The sequence below is a fragment of the Nymphaea colorata genome, chromosome 5, assembly GCF_008831285.2.
Source record: "Nymphaea colorata isolate Beijing-Zhang1983 chromosome 5, ASM883128v2, whole genome shotgun sequence".
NCBI classification, from domain to species: Eukaryota; Viridiplantae; Streptophyta; class Magnoliopsida; order Nymphaeales; family Nymphaeaceae; genus Nymphaea; species Nymphaea colorata.
In genome coordinates this window covers 22,183,164-22,198,401 of record NC_045142.1, presented here as the reverse complement: position 1 = coordinate 22,198,401, position 15,238 = coordinate 22,183,164, and the positions used below count along the sequence as shown (strand labels likewise).

Below are 15,238 nucleotides of genomic sequence, written 5' to 3'. Positions count from 1 at the left end.
AGGCGTAGAGCATCTCAACTTTTGCAGTTAACAACTAAGAATCATAGGCTACACCTTTATGTTTGTGGAATGATTATCTCAGTTCTAATAAATATTTAAAGGAATTTGAGGAAGTCTAAGAATCACAGATAGTTTGTTTTAAGCCCTCTTTGATATTAAGTTCAACCATTCCTCAAAGGAAGGCCGACTGTCCAACAATGATGATAAAGCCAAACCCAATGTTGAGATGCTCATCTCTTCGGAGAGCAGAATCAGCAAAATTTACTGTAATTCGTCAGAGACATCTAGGTTTTACTGCAGAATGCAGGAAAGAATGCTAATAAGCTAGATTCCATCATGAAAACAGAAAATTCATCTAAGGAGTTTTGACACAAAAACAGAATTAAGAATTGCTACCAAAATCTCATTACTGAGAGATGAAGAGTTCGATACAAAGTTCACTAAAGAAGAATGCAAACACCGGAGATTTATATGCATAAATTAAAAGTAAAATGGCTGAGAGCATTTCTTCTACTTTTTGCTTAGGACAGCTTCTCGCATAACGTCCACAGGTGCTGCATTAGCCAATATGAGAAAATTGGTAAGGCACAAAGTGAAACAAACAGAACACAATGAAGAATACAATTTATTCTCCCTGGCTGCCAGATATTGTGAGAATGAAAATGGGAAGGGACAGCTGAAGTTACCAGGAGAGCCATCGGTGTAGAGTTCAAACTGTCCCTTTGCTTGTCTAAGGAACATCTCAACACCACTAACAGGAATAGCTCCTGCCTCCTTTGCCTCAGTCAGGAGTCGGGTATCTATGGGAGTGTAAATGGCATCGAACACTAATCTGTAATGCTTTAAAGCACTCTGCAAAGCACAAGGATATCATTTGCAAGTTATTTTTACATGACTTATGACAAGAGAAAGTATGAGTTAGTAAGGAAACTTGGATACAGGCATCATCCTGTGGTCAAATGCCAGATGCTTCGGTTTACAAGTAACAAAAAATTACATTGCAATCAGGAAGCGTGATAATTGATATAACAAGCAATAGAATTTGAAGATATTGGTTCACATGGATTAGAAAAGAAGGCAAACCTTCGGAATTGGTGATACACCGGTCTTTGGCTGCATCCCTACTGGTGTTGTGTTTGCGAGGATCATTCCCTCTTCTGGATGGAAGTGCTCCAACTCAGAGAGGGGAATTACCTGACCACCAAGGGAATCTGCAATCTCTTTTGCTCGATCTAGTCATTAAAAAGAAACAGTGTTTAGTGTTGAACATAAGAAGATTTGGAATTTGCCTCAACTTAAGTATAGCCTATCAGCATCAGAATATCTAAGCGTGCAAATGATAAAACAAGGATGGATTCAAACTAAGTGTTTCAAAAGCTGCAAATGTGCTGGAGAATGTAGCAATCAAGAAAAGGCATTGCTATTTGTTATGACCACATAAAAATAGGACTCTAGTACTACTCACATAAACATGAGCATATATGACAGGAATATAAACGATGATCTTCTTCAGAACTCTTACAGAAGATTCATTGGTCAATGCATCATACCATAACTGCGATTGGAAATGGCCACCCTTGCTCCCTTTTCCTTGGCTCCATAAGCAAGTGATTTTCCAGCTCCTCCAGCTCCAATGACGACAAACAGTTTGCCGGCAAGGGGTGAACCTCCAGGAACATTTCCTTGAATATTTTCAGCTGTAATAGATCAAAGAAAACATATAAATAATGAGGAAAATAGTCCGACTTTGCTAAGTATGTTCGCGTAATGTTCAGAATAAAGACCTCTCAGCGCATCTTCAATGGCAGAGATGGCACCAATATAATCAGTATTATAACCAAGGAGCTTTCCATCGCGTCTAATAATTGCATTTACAGCCCCAATATCCTGTAGAAAAAAACAAATCAGATGTGGGTGAAACTGGAATTTTGCAAAGAAAGAGTTCACGACTTGGTAAGCATAAAGCAAGAGCATAATTTCGTTGAACTTGTGAAGGTAAAATATTTCCTGATTACCTTGGCAACAGGGTCGACTTCATCACAGCATTCGCACATAATCTCTTTATGTGGGATGGTGCAACTGCAGTGCATTTTGATTCGTATTGTGTTAGAAAGTACAAGTAAGGATACATTAAATAGAAACAAGACATGATAGAACAGAAAGAAGCTGCAAGATATCTTTGTTGTTTGCAGAAGCTTGTCTGCAACGATAGAAATGGAGAAAGAACATTCTGCTTTTCAACAGTCAACCACGAAAGATAGTAAAAGAACGATGACTAAGAAAAACAACTTTAGTGCCTGCACAGAAATTGGTTATTTGATATAATAACTAAGGGAAAACCATTTCGGATGTTTTCTTGGAAAAGAACATTTTGAATTCAAGTAGGGTATGTATGGAGTTCTTAAATAGCCTTTCTTCCTATTGAAATCTCAGGAAAGGAGCAGCCTTTTCATCAACATAATAAATAATAGCAATCACACCGTTATTAGGTAAGAACTAGACCTGAACCCAGCAAAGTCTGGTGACGAGTACACATCAACAAAATGTGGAAGGTCATCCACCAAGTAATGCACATAGACTGCATCAAGCCCCACAGAACTGAAGGCTTTGTTGTATAGTACTGGTCCTTTACTGTGGTAGACAGGCTTCCCAATGATGCCATATATCTGGGTTTCTCTTCCCACCTGCCTAAAGTTGTAAACCTCCAGCAGATCTTTTATTGTTGGTTGCCCATCTGCAGATTCCTTTCCAGCCTCAAGACTTGCAAAAGTAAGGTAACCTCCAAATTTTGAGGCCAGCACTCTAGAGATGACACCTCTATCACCCATAACCAGTCCTATAATTGGAACCTGGAAAAGCAGTTTAGCTTATTATTACTTTTCTCGGAAGATGATAATTCTCATGAGAAGACTTCATCACTTCAAGAACTGGGCCAACATTAACTCTTGAAAGTGGAACTAATACAGATCTACCATACTTCAATTTGGTAATGACTTCTTACTCCAGATATGAGAACATCTGAAAGGTATATTTTCTACTCAAGCTTGGAAATAAAACCTGAGCCCTTGTCATTTGAATGATGCAGAAAAGAAACTATTTGAAAGTTTAGCATGTTACAGTTTTTTTATTCACTTACGCTCTACAAGTTCTGTGATTGGTCTAGCAATAGTGAGTTGAACTAAATAATCCAATTAGTTGGGTTTCAAAGATCAATATGACTCATCGTACGGAGTAACATCTGCATTTAGTATGAGAATGGTATAAGAAACAAGCATGTAAACTTTTTCACCTGGCAATGGGCCATGACACGAAACATATGTGACACATCTGTAATGTCCTTCGCAGTTGTTGCAATCTTAACTATACCAGCTCCAGTGGATTGGATTTTTGCGACCAGGTTAGTTAGGTCATCAACAGAAGGAGTGTTCTCGTAGTTATGGGATGATACTATGACCTTTGTCTTCTCAGGCTTCTTTCCTGAGATTGATTTCATGAACTCGTCAGCTGCCTGCAAAAGTAGAAGGACAAAACTTAAGGATCATATTTATTGTTCCACATTGCTTAGATGACCTGAACATATAGAAATTGCAAGCACACAGTACTGAGAAATCTATCCGAATCACTTAATCGATTTATTCTTTTATAGCGTTTAACACGCTCTCCAACAAGTATAATCGATTTATTGTTCCACATTGCTTTTATTGCTTGTTTATCGATTTCCTCTTGTCACGATTGTGGGTATTGCAGAAGTATCTCAGTTAATGACCTTGAGTTCCACATCAACATAATCGGACCCTAGCTCAACAGCCAGACGGAGTGCACCTAATCTCTTCTGTTCATCGACTTCAACTTGGCCACCTTCCCACTTTGGCCTGAAATAAAAAAATTGAAAGTCGTCATCACATACATGAGAGAGAATTATGATGCGTCTTAAAACAGAACGTTGGTTTTTTACAGACGATAACTCAGTATGGTAGAATCCACTAACAAACTAAGGGGAAAAGGCTTACTTTAATTGAAATTTTTCATTCAAGTTAGTGCATCTACTTGGATTAGCTTCGATGGATGTCAAGGGACTTAGTACAAGCTTGCCCAGAAAACAGCCTCAGATTAATAGGTTGATGAACGGTACATAGTAGCAAAACTGAGTTAGTACTTAGTAGTAGTAACAACATGATCATTATTGTATGATCATTTTGCTATTATTATAATTATCTTGCTAAGTCCTCCAAAAAATAAAAAAACTCGAATACGTCGAAAGTCTTGATATAATTTTTTTTATCAAGTACTTGAAACCTGGAACCTCACTGTTCATTAGTCGTTGCGGCAAGGCTTTGCTCTTGCTACGACAGTAGGCCACACGATACCCCCAAAAAAAAGTCATGATAAAAGGTCTCAGCTTATAAAATAGACGCCATCTATTACGGCTATAACTTGGACACATCACATCCATCAATCTCAAAACTTCAGACAAGAACATTTTCCTTTTCTTTTACAAAGACTATTTCCTCCATAAAATCAGAGCAGCTACTGGAGAGATCAGCTTAGTTCATGCTTCATCAGTAAGACAGCAACTACTTCAAAGTACCACACTTTGCATGCTTCAGATATTAAGAAAAAGCGAAAAATTAAGGAACTTATGAACAAGTACAACTTGCAGATAAAAGAAGGCTTCTGTCAAATTCTAACCAACAGACTTCCATTCAGTGGCTTTTTACCTATATGTAACTATTGTTGGTAGCTTCTTCTCTCTCAACAGCACTCCCAAATCCTGGCGAGGCTGAAAGTTCTTGAGAAAGTCCAACCTCAACTCCACAACGTCTGCACCACTTGCCTTGGCCTTGTCTGCATCGAGCAGCATCTGATCCACAGACGAAGCTACTAGAGGAACACATAGCAGAGCCATCTCCCCTCAACGCCACCTCCAGGAGCAGAAGCCAACTCACACTTCTTTGAGGGGAGGGAGAACGGTACGAAACTTCAGCTACAATGGCTCCCATATTTATATTTGCGCAACAGAAACAAGATACCACCTTTCCCATTACCATTTAAATTGGAGAAAAGAAAAAACAGACACAAGAAAAATGTGTCCTGACAGAAGAATTGCAAGTTATACTGGGGAACATATGAATCTCCAATCCAACCAGCAGAAATGGAGCGATACACAAAAAAAACTGAAGACGTAATCTGACCGGTGATCTAACAAATTTGTTGAGATGGTCGTGGAAAATGGTGCTACCAATTGGCCGTTGGACTTCATAGGAAAGGTAGATGCGTGCTAAGCCACCAGGAGCGTTAGTTGGCAGCTCCGGCAGTGCAAGGGTCTTGGTGGGGTGGGTCAGCTGCGAACAAGATGGGACCCATCTCTATTCTACTAAGATCTCTTTGATATATATATATATATATATATATATATATATATATATATATATATATATATATATATATATATATATATATATATATATATATATATATATATATAGAGAGAGAGAGAGAGAGAGAGAGAGAGAGAGAGATTTCAAGACAAAAGAGTGAGGAAGATTAATGGAGTCTTTCATTTTAAAGAAAAAGCTGACACCTCCACCCAAATTTGTGTCTTTTAGGATACAAGACTAGCTTTGGTGACTTGATGTATCATTCTTCCTGTAATTCAACTTATACATTAGTGGTCTCTTTTTTATAGCAATTGATAACCTGAATATCCAAAACAAGAACTGGCACAGTTCAATTAGTTCAATTGGATAAAAAGTTTCTAATTGCAGACATGCTCGTGAACGAATTTGATGACTCCAAAGAGTGGTAGCGTACTGGGCGACAAGGTAGTCCAGTTCCTCTAAGGATTCAAGTTTGAGTATTTGAATGACCACTGTCATGTCTTAGTGTGTTCTACCTCTGACTCGTAAAATGGTCCAAAACATGCTCTATGAAAACCCATGGGGCAGGCAAGGAGGGTTAGTGGCCTCTCTTAAGGGTGGTAGAATGAACCACTCACCCTTGAAAAAGAAAAATGAGAGAATTTGATGGACATCTAATTTTCATTGGGTATAAGAACGCAATTACATGTAAAAATTTAATAGTAATTTTGTGTATGGACAACTGCCCTCACATGCCCACACGTGACTTCACTCGACAGAGACCTGCTGGATTGTGCTGGCAGAGATTGCCTGCTTGCATGGCAGGCAGAAGGAGCGTGGTAGGTTCCTTCTCACCGCTATCTAGGTAGATCTTAGATTTGCCCTAGAAGCACCAACGTCTCCGGAGATCCGAAGTTAATAAAATCCAAGGTTGGATTTGAAATGTGAGGCTATCAAACGTATCAAATTAGGAGTTTGTGCTGGTCTCATCCCAGATATGTAAGATTAGTAAACTAAACATCTTTTGTGCAATACTTGATATATCTAGTGTCTAGCTTTCTGTTTCTCGAAACATTAGTTCAACATCCTTGTCTACTTTTTAATCTCTGCCTCTTAATTATTATATTTGAAGTGTTTTGATTATTTGAATAAGCCAAACTGTTCCCAATTAGGTTGGCTCGAGCTCGATATGTTTTCATGTTTGGTCCGAACCCACTAGCTAATGCTCATGAGTCAAACTCGAGCACTTGTTTGTCTAAACAAGCCAAGCTTGAATGAATCAGCTCAGCTCAAAACTCTGCTATGTATCCTCAATTGTCATTAGTTGGAGAGTCTTTTTCCCTTTTTTTTCTGAATTATTATTAATTATGGCATCAACATAAATAACAGCCCGTTTCAAATGAGCATTTCATCCTATGAAGGTTTAATATTAAAAATCAATTTCTCAAGTCTTTCACTAACTGAAGACTGTTAGGAGGACCAAATTGGTCAAAGGCGCCTATGCATGGGCAATGGAAAGACAAGCACATCATAGAAACCTTACCGCTATTGTTCTTATCCCAAGCATTGCAATGCTTGTGCATGCGTTAGGGAGGGAGAGATAAAGTATGAGTTATAGAGAGAGAAAAAACAAAAAAAGGTACTGAATTGAATTTTATATGCATACCGTGATTTCATTGGTACAATACAGTTCTAAAGAGGGTCGATATACAAGTTAAACATTGGCAATGACATGGCATCTTGATGCACCAAAAAGATGCCCTTTTACCTTAAATAGATGTCGAGTTGGGTGGAGGCTTAACTTTTATGTAGGTGGTATCATCAAATACTTTTTTTTCTCACCCATAAACAAGCGTAGGTATCGAGCCGGCCCGGCCTGATAAGGAATAGGGCTCGGGCTGGCTCGACACTCGAAACCAATGCCCAGGTTCAACCTGACAACTAAAACCCATGCTTGAGTCCGGCCCAAGCCTGACTGGATTAAAATTCAAAAATATATTAAATTAAATATAATTAATCATAATAAAATATTATAATTATATATATATATATATATATTAATACAATAAATATTTAAAAATTTTATCGAGCCCACAGGGGCTTATGGGGCCCACCCGCCCCGGTACCCTAGAGTGGGGCCATTGGGTACCTGCTGGCTCTCCGAGCCGGTGCCCAGGCTTACCTATAGAGAGGGAGAGAATGTGTGTGCACCAAAGGTATCGAATATAGCATTATTGGCATCTACAAAAGCAGTATAAATTTATCTCTAATTACACATTCTACTTAATATTGAGAACAAGTTGAATTTGTAAACACTACTATGATTAGGAGAACTGTTTATTTGAAATTTTGTGGAAATTACAGTATATCCTCCACAGACGGCTGGGCTGAACTTCAAACGCATGAAATGCGTAAAAATGTGTCCAGTTTCGTGGTAAACTTGTCTCTTGTAGTACACTGCTAAAGATTTGCTTAGAGAAGAACTATAAAGATCTACAATGAAATCAACTAATCATAAAACACAGGTAAAGTGTTTTACTGACTATTAAAAAGGCGCTTGATAAAAATATTGTGTTTCGTAATACATTTTCTTAGGACACATGTCCCAATAAGACCATATTTTTGTTTTAAGAAACATGGTAAGCTTATCGATATTATTCTTACATTCAAGAATCAGCGGTACCTGTCGAATCTAATTATAAAATGTTCTTTGAAAAAAAAAACATGGAATTTTTTGAAACACGTATTCTGAAGTCTGTTTCAACAACAAAATGTTCTTCTTGCGTTGAAATTGTCAAAGGACGAGAAGGATACATGTAATTTATGCATAATACACTTCAAAAGGTGAGTATGATGAAGATGAAGAATATTATATTACTTCATTACTTAGGAGAAATGGTTTTGTTTTGCTTTCCATAAAGCAAGACAATGAAAGCAAGGCAATTGCTCCCGATCATAGTCCTTATCTTAGCATAATCGGCAGAATGTTGACCTACATATGGATTAGGAAATAATAAAAAGAAGAGAAGGCTGTGCAGACCAGAGGATCCATCTGATTAGTTCCCATTTTGTATGGCATTGTTTCAGACAGTCCCAAATACACCTGATCAGCATATGAACTACAAACCGAATGAGCGCAGAAGGAATACGATTATAAACAATCGTTTTTGTTGCCGTAGTCATTAAAAAAGAACCATCATTAGAACTATAGTTTTGGGGAGCTGTTCAAACCATACCACTACTCGTTGAGCTTCTCATAGTAGGCAAAGCTCACCCAATGCTTGCCACTCGAGTCAAGTTCATTAAGTGGTATGGTTCATCAATAAGGGTCTGCTCCTTACTACGGTCTCCTAATGCTTGGATCTCACCCCATTGTTACACACATGAAGTGACCCTAAAAATGGACTGCTGAAAAGCAGATTATTGGGATAAGTCTGCTAAGCATGCTTCCTGAAGTCAAATAGTGAGCATCAAACCACGTAGTCATGCAATTTTCAGAATCTTTGGTACTCAAAGTATTTTAAAGTACTTGGTGTTTCTAAAAGAGGTCATAAATATCCTGCCAAAGCTGATTAAATATCTACTCCAGAAGCAAGACCTGGAAAAGAGAAGGGACACTAGAAACAGGTAGAACATGGACAGACACTGCTTAGAAGCAACAACTGTTCACATGCTCAGCATTTTATTTTCATCTTCAAGTTTTCCAACACCACGCTGCACCTTAGCTGAATTGCACTGCTCAGCGTTTAGGCCTGAAGGCCAATGACACCTGAAAAATGAGGTATGATAAGTTAGAAAATTATATGCAGCAACCAATAGCTCTCAGGAAGTTCAATAAATTTGACATGTATAGTAGCTTTCAGGAAGTTCCATAAATTTGACATGTATAGCGAACGTGTAAAAGAGAGCTTACCACAAGCAACTCTTCCACCGGCATTGCCAGTAGTCTTGCTGAGCTCATGTCCACCTGAAAGCACAAGTTTGAGAGACAGATTAAAGTATTTGAAAATAATAGTTTCACTAGCAGTAAGAACCAACTAAGCAAGAAAATAAGTAATTCTCAGGAAAGACTACTAGTATCTGGCAGTTACATGGATAAAGAACCACAATCATGCATGAAAACTATTTACACCAGTTTATTTGTTTGGTGATTCGGAAAACTAGGACCATATTCATGACAGGAGAGAATTGTGCAGAAACAGACAAAGAAAAGCCATTTTCCACTCATGTTGCAACACCCAGAATGTGGGGTTCCTTTTCAAGTATTAAGCTACTGGATTTATAAAGGAAAGAAATAAATTGAAGGAAACTCGCAAATCAGCAGTCGTGCAAGAGACTCTTGAATGGAATTTAGTCCAGATAAAGAAATGAGGAGAACTGGTTGCATATGATTGAGATAGGTTGTAATATGCATGCCATATTTACATGAATCAGATAAACAAGAACTTGACCGTGCAAGCTAGGTACCATGATCAGAAGAACAGCTTTATAAGTAATCAAGTTACTGGCAGCCAGTGACAACATTCGCAGCAGTTCCAATTTCCTAACCTTGAGCTAATGAACATATAAACGAAAGAAAGAAGTTACCCCTTCCAAGATCGTCGGGATCAGCATGTACTACAAGGGCCCTTCCGACAATTGAATTTGGTCCAATTAGAGGAATCTGGAAAATTATTTGTATAGTGTTAAAAAGTTCAAACAGACTACAATAAGTCATACTTAGTTTCCAACAAAAAAACAACAATTTAACTGATCAAAATATTGCGATCATGGAAACAAAAGAAAATAGGTAATCAAGTTACCTGAATGTCGGTGATGGCAACAGTAGCAGTACCTAGAAACACATTAAAAGGACTATATTAATATACGCAAGGAAGACCATGACACTCAATGCTGGAAACTATTGTGTATGATGTCCAGGAACTATGCTAGAAATTAAACTGGCAATGAATTGCAAGAGAAGAAACAGTCCAACATCCTAGCAAGAGAACCTGCAGAGCAAACTGTTCAACATCTACCATATAGATCAGCAGGCAAAGCTCAATAGGCTGAGCATATAATGCGTCGTTCTTTAGCTCTTTATCAGGTAGCACAAAGTCCATATCATGAACTGTATTGTTGGATACACATAAATCCCAGCCACTTGTTAACCAAACTCAAGTAATACAATGAAAAGTTGCCCAAGAGTTCATCAAGCTAAGAAGCCTCGACAAAATTTCAAAAGGATCAAATGATAAACCACGGACAAGAGGAAAGCAGGATAAACAAAAACTCTCAACTTAAAACTGAAAATTAATTATGCAACAGTTACCATCTTCGCCCACAGTAATGTTCCCCAGATCACCAGCATGGCGAATTTCGTCCTGAGGGGCACCATGCTCTTTGTTAGCAGGATTAAAGTGTGGTCCTGAATTTCCAATCAAATGTTGAAAAAAAAAAAAAAAAAATTAGAACAACAAAATCGAACCTTTCCATATTCCGATGCATATATACATCAAAAAGAACGCAGTGTACCAGTTGACATGCAACCATTTGTTGTGTCACCAAGAGCATGGATATGGAAACCATGGAGTCCAGGCCGAAGGCCAGAAACAGTACCAGTTACGGTTGTTGGGCCTGTTTTATTCATGTAACGAAATTTTCAATGCTTGATACGATCTTAATCACATCTCACATTAAAAAAATATCTAACATCAAGAGCAACACCAAGTTACCGTCTCCCTCCTGAGCAAAGCAAATGGTGCCATTGACGCCCTCCTTGCTCCCCAAGACAACAACAGCCTTCACCATTGTTGGATGTGATCTGACCCATTTATTGAAAAACAAAGAATTAGTGAATCAGCATGGTATATTTTAAAAAATATTTAAAACCAATACTCAGAAACATGCAACCAGCTTACAGAATGCCAATGCCAATGCCAACAATGGTCACAGTCACAGATACTGTCTTTTTAGTATTTACTAAGTGAGGATTTGTCATCAGCTTTTAAATTTTTACTTTCTCAAGAAAATCTCGAAAGTTCAAAAAATTCAAAAATATTCAAACAATAATAGAAAATTTACGAAATGAAAAGCTTTTTAGACTCTCCATACAAAAAATTGACCAAGATTTGAAAGTTGAAACATTTTTTAAGCTTTTAAGAGAAACAGAAAATGGAAAACATGCCTCAGGGTACGTCGAAAGGTTTCCGTTTTCGAAAGTAGACTTTGTTGTAGTATCGTTGGTGATGCTTATTTTTAGCGATATTGGCGAACATGACGATGTCAACGTTTTCATCTTTTTTTTGGCAATAATAAGGCAAAATTTTCACAATATAGGCGATATTTGGGACAAATATTGGTGATATAACCAAAATATCGTGAAATTATAGTGAATATCATGATATTTTTTTAAATATACTAAAAACAAATATCACGATGTGTCCACTTAAAACAACTTTTTGTGTATGTTTTGCACGTATTGTTTTCCATTTTTGTTTCTTTTATAAGTTTAAACATATTTTGAAACTCTATCATCACTTTCGCAGAGAAATTAGTAAGAAACTCATGAAGTCATACTTTTTCCATTATTATTTTATATATCTTTATAACTTTGAAGTTCACAATATTTTACCAAGAAAAAACAACTTGGACGATAAATATCGAGAATGATATTCATGGCAACGATTTCAACACAACCTAGGGATGTCAGTATCTACATCTGATTTATAAGTAAATCAAACAAAGTTGGCAATTTGCTGAGCGCCCGTTTAATCTGTCTAAAAGAAGGATGCCCAATTTGTTTTCCTTATTTGAAGAGATCAAGGAAGCCACTTAAGCCCATAAATGATATCGTCGCAAGCATAATCCCATGTTCAGAAAACAAGCGGTAAGCCGACATGACATGCAATTTCTATACGTTCCTCAACAACCGGCTCACCATTCTTCTTTTTCCCTTCTTTGTGTCTATATGTAGAGGACTTCTACTCAAAAGAGAAGATAAATCCAAACCAGAGCCAGAAAAAAGAGAACCCAGAAAATTGGGAGATTTGGTTTTCTATGAATTCATTGTCAAAAAAAAGTACATCTTAGATCACTCCTACCAGTGAAGCTCACAAATACTTCTAAAAAGCAAATCTGTTTACCAACTATGAGATTCATTTTTAGAGATGCTCACTATGAACACCTTCACTTCCTGGAATGCTAGCTCAATCTGCAAGGATAAGTCATTCGAATAGAACAAACAATCCATGCATAAATAGCATCCATGACAGGAACACATTCTTCAGATATTAGGCTTCAATTTGTGGTTCTTATTTTCCACATGTAGACTGGAAATTTGCACACTCAAATTGGTGAAACAGTTTCACAATTAAACGCATACAAACATATGGCTCCCAATATTATCCAAATAAAGAGTCAAGAACTCCGCCTATGGAAACTAGAAGACCACCGATGAGATGGCCCCAAAGGATCTACTGCAACTTGCATTAATAATCGTATTCATAATCAACTTCAACCTCTGAATTGAAGGTATATAGAAACGCGAAAGAAATGGAAATTAAAGATAAAATTGATATCCACCAGCTAAGAACAAGGATGCTGACGGAGAAAAGACTTGGATCATATCTTAGGAAGTAGTGGAACTTCCCTAAATCTGAAGAAACTTGGGAGTCCCAGGGCACGGAAACGAAACTAACAAGGATAGAAGTTCAGACTTTTGTATATCAAAGGAATAACCAAGCTATTAACATGAAAGAATGCATGGTTTCCATCAAAATCAGCAAAGTGAACACTGAAACTGCGATCACAATGAAACACAAACATCTGAATAAGGAAGCAGAACCATCGTGACAAAATCATACACACACCATTTTCTCTACAGGGGGAAAGAAAGGAAGATCCAGAATCAAAACCATCAGCAACAGAAGAGAAGCACCTAAGTACATGTGACTGAAGAGAGTCTTCTCCAGCCATTTCCAAACATAAGAGGCATCCAACTGCCGTTTTTCTCTTGAATTAGAAAGATTCCCTGACACCCACAAAACATTTCTTTGTTCCTTCACGTGTAGACCAACGCATCTATACTTAGCGAAATAAAATAAAAAACGAAAGGAAGAAACAATCATGGATAGCATAAATCTGTGGCCATAAGCAACGACTGGTGCCATCATCTGAATGTTAACAACAGCAATAGTGACCGTGATCAATTGTTTTAGAAATCCCCCGTCAACATTAACCACATGCTGGATAAATGGAAAAACAGAGTCGTAGATAATATGACACTGAAGTAGCACACCAAGAGACAGAGACACTTACCACAGGACACCCCTGCAGAAAATGGAAGGAAGGAAGGAATCAGATGGTAGCTTCAACCCAACGCAGAGAGTGGGAGATGGGCAGCCAGAAACGACTCACTCCCTGGCCCTGCTGTGTAGTTATATAGCCCAATGAGGCGCTCCCACCTACCACTATTAAACTAAATAAATAACTTTTTTTTCTTTTTTTACATTTTACAGGAGGAAAAAAAATTTTAACCAAAGCTCCAGTATACTTTTTCAGGACATGAGAAACTTCGAGATGGTGAACGGCCAAAAAGAGCAGGGCTTCCTGTTGAAAAATTACTGTTTATTAAAATATCCGTTATTTATCATGCAGATTCAACCAATATCGGTTAGAATATTAGAGCCTTTTCTTTGGTTGCGCTCCCAAAAGCCAGGAAAAACTCTTCTTTTCTGACTTTTCCGTATTCTTGGGGAAGTATATAATTATTTATGCGGTAGAAAGCCCCTCCAACAATAGATGCAGATGGAAAACATAAGGTGGAAAGTAACACTACAGAGCTACCATTTTGCTCTGTTTTGCATTCTCATTATCATTGGTTTATTTTCAACCCATTGTGCGCTGCTGAGGCCTCTCCCATTGTAAAAACAATGGGAAAGGTTTATTTTGAAAGGGGAATCCTACTTCATGTTTCAAGAATGTCTTTAGATGCATTTATCGAAGAGTGGCCTTATTTGTTCTCAAAGGAAAACAATACATTTGTTCCATGATTTGCAATTAAGGGATTCCCGCTGTTTTATTCTTTTGTAACCATATTGGTGTGTGTAATGTCAAACTTACCAAGGAAATGCTGCTAGCTTTTTTAAAATTATCTATAGCACATACATTAGGTGCCCAAATGTTAATTTTCAAATGTTGGGTGCATTCATTTGTAAATCAATCAAAATTTAGGCACGTCCTATAATTTCTTCATTGAGGTTTAGATCCAGCATTAATTTATATCATAAATACAAATGATCTTTGCGGGCTAAGCTTTGAACACAGATTAGATCTAATAAAAACAATTAGGACCTTTTCTTCCAGGCTTTGGGTCTCGAGCTTGACATGAATAGTAGATCCATGTTAGCTGATGGGACAGGTACAACATTAATTGGTTGGGTTTGTTATAGAAGTCTCTTTTAGCAAAGTAATATTTTGAATTTTAAAAATAAAGACTTCCAATTACAGAATGATTGTTTAAGTAAGTGGAAGCCACCGAGAAAAAGGGCCAATGCCATCCGCTTTTCCCGTTATAGAACGATTTAAAACTACTAAATCTAAGCTATGAAATCTGAGAACTCATGAAACCTTTATGGGCAGCTCATATTAGATAAAAGATTTACATTATATCGCATGGAAAGTGTCATCCAAGAGCTAGATATCAGCTTGTAGTTGGTCTTTAAAAAACCACAGTTATTTTATATTTTGTAATGATGTTGCCATTTTGGAAGTCCATTTTAACTTAAGGGTGCCTTCAGTTGTTAGCTTCTAAGTTTAATGAATGGTAAATCTCAGATCTGCAAGTTTCATAGCCAGATTTATGAGGAGGTCTTAGATCTGTGCAAGAGGGTTTGCTCCAT

General features: G+C 37.5%; 2 protein-coding genes across 2 annotated transcripts; both read right to left on the bottom strand.

Annotated features, from left to right (window-relative positions):
• Positions 1 to 379: 379 nt before the first annotated feature.
• Positions 380 to 5,116, bottom strand: LOC116254009 (bifunctional 3-dehydroquinate dehydratase/shikimate dehydrogenase, chloroplastic-like). Its single transcript, XM_031629027.2, has 10 exons — positions 4,719 to 5,116; positions 3,767 to 3,872; positions 3,290 to 3,508; positions 2,503 to 2,849; positions 2,016 to 2,079; positions 1,785 to 1,887; positions 1,551 to 1,697; positions 1,084 to 1,232; positions 687 to 852; positions 380 to 554 (listed from the first exon to the last, which is right to left on the bottom strand). Exons 1-10 carry the CDS (start codon positions 4,904 to 4,906, stop codon positions 511 to 513), a joined length of 1,533 nt encoding a protein of 510 aa, XP_031484887.1. The 5' UTR covers positions 4,907 to 5,116; the 3' UTR covers positions 380 to 510.
• A 3,705-nt stretch (positions 5,117 to 8,821) lies between these two features.
• Positions 8,822 to 13,814, bottom strand: LOC116255060 (superoxide dismutase [Cu-Zn] 1). Its single transcript, XM_031630795.2, has 8 exons — positions 13,656 to 13,814; positions 11,072 to 11,160; positions 10,872 to 10,973; positions 10,669 to 10,764; positions 10,160 to 10,191; positions 9,945 to 10,020; positions 9,271 to 9,324; positions 8,822 to 9,126 (listed from the first exon to the last, which is right to left on the bottom strand). Exons 2-8 carry the CDS (start codon positions 11,145 to 11,147, stop codon positions 9,104 to 9,106), a joined length of 459 nt encoding a protein of 152 aa, XP_031486655.1. The 5' UTR covers positions 11,148 to 11,160; positions 13,656 to 13,814; the 3' UTR covers positions 8,822 to 9,103.
• Positions 13,815 to 15,238: the final 1,424 nt, after the last annotated feature.